This window comes from Cyrtonyx montezumae, unplaced genomic scaffold (genome assembly GCF_038088225.1).
Source record: "Cyrtonyx montezumae isolate F1298 unplaced genomic scaffold, pur_monq_1.0 scaffold_8, whole genome shotgun sequence".
In the NCBI taxonomy this organism is placed as follows: Eukaryota; Metazoa; Chordata; class Aves; order Galliformes; family Odontophoridae; genus Cyrtonyx; species Cyrtonyx montezumae.
In genome coordinates, this window is record NW_027072089.1 from 20067989 (window position 1) to 20072621 (window position 4633).

Sequence of the window (4633 nt, forward strand, 5' to 3'; positions counted from 1 at the left end):
GGGGGATTTATTCGGAAATACATTTTTAAGAGATACTTCACCTCCCAGATCCGTTATCAATGTGCATCGGACACGACGATACGAAACGAACGAACAAAGAAAAACCACGTTCTGTACAGAGCTCTAAAATGAGCCGCGATATCTACAGGAGCGGCGCGGACGAGAGGGGCCCGATCCTGCAGCCCCCCCCTCCTCTCACCCCCTACCCCCCACCCCCACCCCCCACCTCGGGGCGGCTCTGGCGGACGCGCGGTGCCAACGAGCGGCCCCGGGACCCCGCGCACGGCCGCGGCTCCGCAGCGCAGCGCTCGGCTGCGGCTCCGCGCCGCTCAGAAGTCCTGCCGCGGGGTGTGCGTCAGGCTGTGCCGCCGTAGATCACAGTTTCGCCTGAACACTTTGCCGCACCGCTCACAGTTGTAGGGCTTGATGTCTGTATGGGTAAGAAGGTGAGTTTTCAGGTTACTTCTCTGATTAAAGGTTCTTCCACATGTGGGGCATTTGTGTGGAGATTCCTGTTCAGATTTGAAGCAAGCAAAGGATTAATCCTTTACAAACTACCTGACTTCGCGCAGCACTGCGCCTCTCGCTATCCCACAACGCACGGCTTGAAGCGCCGGGTACCGAACCCGGCCCCGCGCCGCGCTCCCGACAACGAAACCCGCCCCGAAACGGCGGCGCGGAGAGCGCCCGAAGCGCGGCTCTGTCCCCCACCCGTCCCCGTCCCCGAGGCAGCGCCGGGCCGGAGGCGCCGCGCGGAGCAGGGCGGGCGGCGCGGGGCTCACCTGCATGTGCAGCGTTTTGTGGACCGCCAGGGTCCTGGACTGGCAGAAGCCCTTCCCGCACTCCTGGCACTTGAAGGGTTTCTCTTTGGAATGGATGTACCTGCAAGGCAAGCGCGGGCTGAGCGCCGGGCCGTGCTCCCCGACCCTTCTCTCCCGCCCGACGTGCGGCACACGCGGCGCCCGCACGCCGCGCCCCGCTCCCCCGCCCGGGACCGTACGGCGGCCGACGGAGCCGCGTGGCCGGCGGGAGCCCACCCCGCTGCCCGCGGGGCTCTGAGCACGACCGGGGCTCCCACGTGCCCGGCCCCGAGGAGGACGCGGGCTCCCGCCGCCCGCCCCGCGGGGCTCGGAGCAGAGCCGCCCCCTCCGCCCCTCTGCCCCCCCCGCCCACCCACCGGTGGTCCCGCAGGTGGTCCTGCCGCCGGAACGCTTTGTGGCAGATGTCGCAGGTGTAGGGCCGCTCGTCCGTGTGGGTCCGCTCGTGGATGAGCAGGTTGTAGGATTTGGTGAAGTGGCGGCCGCAGAACTTGCAGATGAACTCCTTTTTCGTCTTGGAGGGCAGGCGGCCCCGCGAGGGCTTCCTGTCCGGGGACAGCTTGCTGAGCCCCGAGAGGGGCGACGGCAGTCCGGGGCCCAGCTTGCCCAACTCCCCCGCCTTCGGGGGGTCCTCCTGCGTGGCGGCCGCCGCCAGGTTGGCGAAGTCGAAGCGCGGCCGCTCCTTGTGCAGCGCCGGGAGGACGTGGGCCGCGGCTCCCTGCTTGGGGTGGAAGAGATGCGCGGCGAAGGGCAGCGCGGGGAAGGGGAAGCGTGAGTCCACCAAGCCCTGCGCGGCCGCCATCTCCGTGAGGGCGGAGCGGGCGATCTCGTGCACGCCGGGGTAGCCCAACGTCCAGTGGTTCATGTGCATGGTTTGCACGGCGCTCAGCCCGTACAGCCCCTGCAGCTGGTCCACGGCCGCGGGGAAGGTGTTGACGGCCTGGAGGAAGGAGTAGTTGGTGAGCTGCAGGGACGGGTGCAGCGGGATGGGCGCCGGCAGCGCCTTGCTGCCCATCTCGGCGGGGCTCCGCGGGGCCGTCGGCACGGGGCGAGGTCCTGAGAGAGGAGAGAGCGGGACAGCGTGAAACGAAAGCGGGAGGGAAAGGGAGCAAAACGCAAATATCGCCCCAAGAAACGGCCCCTCCGGCGAAAATAAAAATAAACCCTTTCTTCCTTTTAAATCCCCAAATCTTCAGGCGAAACTATTTGGAAATGAACAAGCCCTTACGGTGCGCGCAGAAGAGAGCGCGGAGCGCGGATCGGGACCCGCGGACGGGGCAGCTCCGCTCAGCCCCGGCCCCACCGCAGCCCCAGGGCCGACCCCGGCGCGGGGCGGGGGGCGGCGGGCGTCGCTCCCCGCGCGGTGCTTATTTTTCTTCCCTCGGCACCAGGTCATTTGTCAAGATAATCGAAGGGGAGAAAAGCAGCTCCTGCCCCACACGCACGCACACCTCCCACCCCCGCCTTCCCACTCTCCCCCACCCCCCACCCCGCCCGCGGGTCCTAAATAAATCCACTTTGCGCTCAGATCCCTTCCAGATGGCCGCGGCCGCCCCACACAGCCCGGCCCGAGGCCTCTCGGCAGCCCCGCGGCGGGCAGCGCGCTCAGCCCTCGGGCGGCCCCTGCGGGGTCCCGGGGCCGTGCGTACGGAGGGGCTCCCGTCCCCGGCGGCCGCCCCGAGCCGGGAGCGGCGTTCCCATCCGCTGAGAGCGGAAAGCAGCGCCGGGGCCTGTGAGCAGCGGGCCCGAGGGCTCCTCTCGGGAGCCGGGCGGAGGGCAACGCGCAGCTTCCGAAAATAAAGCGTAAAAAAATCGTTATTAAAATCGTTGTTGAAATTAATATAAGAATAATAATTAAAGAAAAAAACTGTCATAAAAATAATGATAAGGAATAAATACAAGATTTAAAAGGATACAAAACCAACCCTCAGACTCAGCAGCACATACAGGAAGCGCTCCGAGCGCGCAGCCCGCAGCCCGACCCCGCGCACACGCGGCCCGGGGGAGCGATGTCGCTCTGTCCCCTCTCTGTCCCTTCTCTGTCCCCTCGCTGCCCCCGCCGGCCCCGAGCACTCCGCTCCCCGCTCCGTTTTCGTTCCCTTCAGGCCGCGATTCGACGCTGCCGCCCGGCTCCTCGTTTGCTCCCGTATGGGGACCTCGGGCGGTGCTATCGGTACGGCCGCTCTGCAAAGCAGCTCCGTTTTTCAGTTGTTTTTTTTTTTTTTGAAGAGTGGTTATAAACGGAATTCTCTTTTAAAGATGACTTTTAAAGATGTCTTTTAGAGATATCGCAGCGTCGGCTCCTACTCTCTTTCTGCCGCACAACTCAACACGGAGCGGGGAAAATACCTCCCGGCAGCGGCAGATCCAGGGCCGATGCGAAGTCTGTGGGGCCGTGCTCTGGGGCCAGGACCCGGCTCGGGCACAGCGCTGCTGGGGTGTCAGACCCGGTGCCCCTCGGCCCCACACATTGGCTGCCGAGGGGTCAAGCCCTCCGCTGAGACACAGCACTTCCAACCCGATTCACACTGTAACGCCGAAAGTTTTCGATCTGCGCCCTTCTCCTGAACCACGGTACACGCACCACTGTTTGTCCTCGGAGGGAGCTTTATTAAACCCGACCAAAACGGCCCGCAAACGCGATTTTAAGGTTACTTTCAACGAGGTGAGGAGAGAAAAGCCAACCCTAAACGGATGTTCCTTAAACCTTAGCACTTCCTTTTCCCTTTCCCGCACGGCGCGCACCGGCCGAGCCCCGCCGCCCCACGCCCGCTCCCCACCTGCCCGCACGGCCCTTCCGACCCGGATCCCTTCAAGGCCCGGATCCCGGTTCCCGTTCCCCGCCACCACCCGCAAGAGCGCGGCCCTCCACCTCCGGGCTCAGCGTGGAGCGGGGCCCCGTCCCGCCCCGTGGAAAACTCACGGGCGAAGCCCTCCTTGCGCGCTGCCGGGCTGCGGGACCCGGGGACGGGAGGAGGGGACCCTGCGTTGAGCCGCGAACTGAAAGCGACCCCGCTCCGACGGGCAGCGCTCACGTACCGCAGCGGGCAGCTCCTGCCGGGCCTCCGGCACCTTCACGGGGACATTAGATCCACAGCGGGGCCGCTCAGCGGGCCCGGGGCATGGCGGGGAGGGCCGGGCAGGGCAGGGCAGGGCAGAACGGGGGGGGGCTGTGGCCGCGGCGCTCCCGGGGCGCCGGGCGCTGACGGCCGCCTCCCGCCCGCAGCCCGCTGCTGCCTTCGAGCCCGGCGAGACTCGGCGCGCTCTGAGCCGCCCCCTGCCCGGTCCATCACATTTACAGCGCTGAGTGGCGGGGAGCGCTGTCCCCGCCCGCCCGCCGCAGGCCCACCCCGCGGCGCGCCCCGACGGCCCGCCCCCGGCCCGCCCCGCCGCGCCGGCCCCGCTGTTTACTTGTGTTTGGGTAGCAACTGAGCTTTAAAGGGGCAGCGCTCAACCCCCCCCCCCGCCCCCCGCGTTACCTGAGGTGACATTTCCCCCCCCCGCGATCCCCGCCGCTCCCCCCCGCCTCGTTCCTTTCGCCGTGCCCCGTGGCGCGGACCCCCAACCCTCCCCCGCCGTGCCCCTCGCAGCCCGGAGCGGGCACCGCGGCGAAGGCGAAAAGCCCCCAGAGACCCGAGCGCGGAGCCCCGGGAGCAGCCGCGCCCGCAGGTAACGCTCCCTTCCGAGGGCCCGCGGCCGGCACCTCGGGGTCACACCGCGACCACCCCTTCCAGCCCCAGCTCTGCTTTTTAACCGACGCTCGGCAGCCGAAAGACGCGTTCGGCGCACCCGGCCCGCACCTGGGCAGGCGGAGG

The 4633-nt window shown here is 67.4% G+C and overlaps 1 protein-coding gene across 2 annotated transcripts; it reads right to left on the minus strand.

The window, feature by feature from the left end:
- Window positions 1-320: 320 nt before the first annotated feature.
- Window positions 321-4090, minus strand: OSR2 (odd-skipped related transciption factor 2). 2 transcript variants are annotated; one of them, XM_065752456.1, is made up of 4 exons: window positions 3858-4090; window positions 1178-1874; window positions 783-882; window positions 321-430 (listed from the first exon to the last, which is right to left on the minus strand). In XM_065752456.1, the coding sequence occupies exons 2-4, from the start codon at window positions 1831-1833 to the stop codon at window positions 356-358; spliced, it is 831 nt and encodes a 276-aa protein (XP_065608528.1). In that variant the 5' UTR covers window positions 1834-1874; window positions 3858-4090; the 3' UTR covers window positions 321-355. The 2 variants fall into 2 exon arrangements, with proteins under 2 accessions (XP_065608528.1, XP_065608527.1); XM_065752455.1 differs by having other exon boundaries at window positions 321-512.
- Between the last annotated feature and the right edge of the window lie 543 nt (window positions 4091-4633).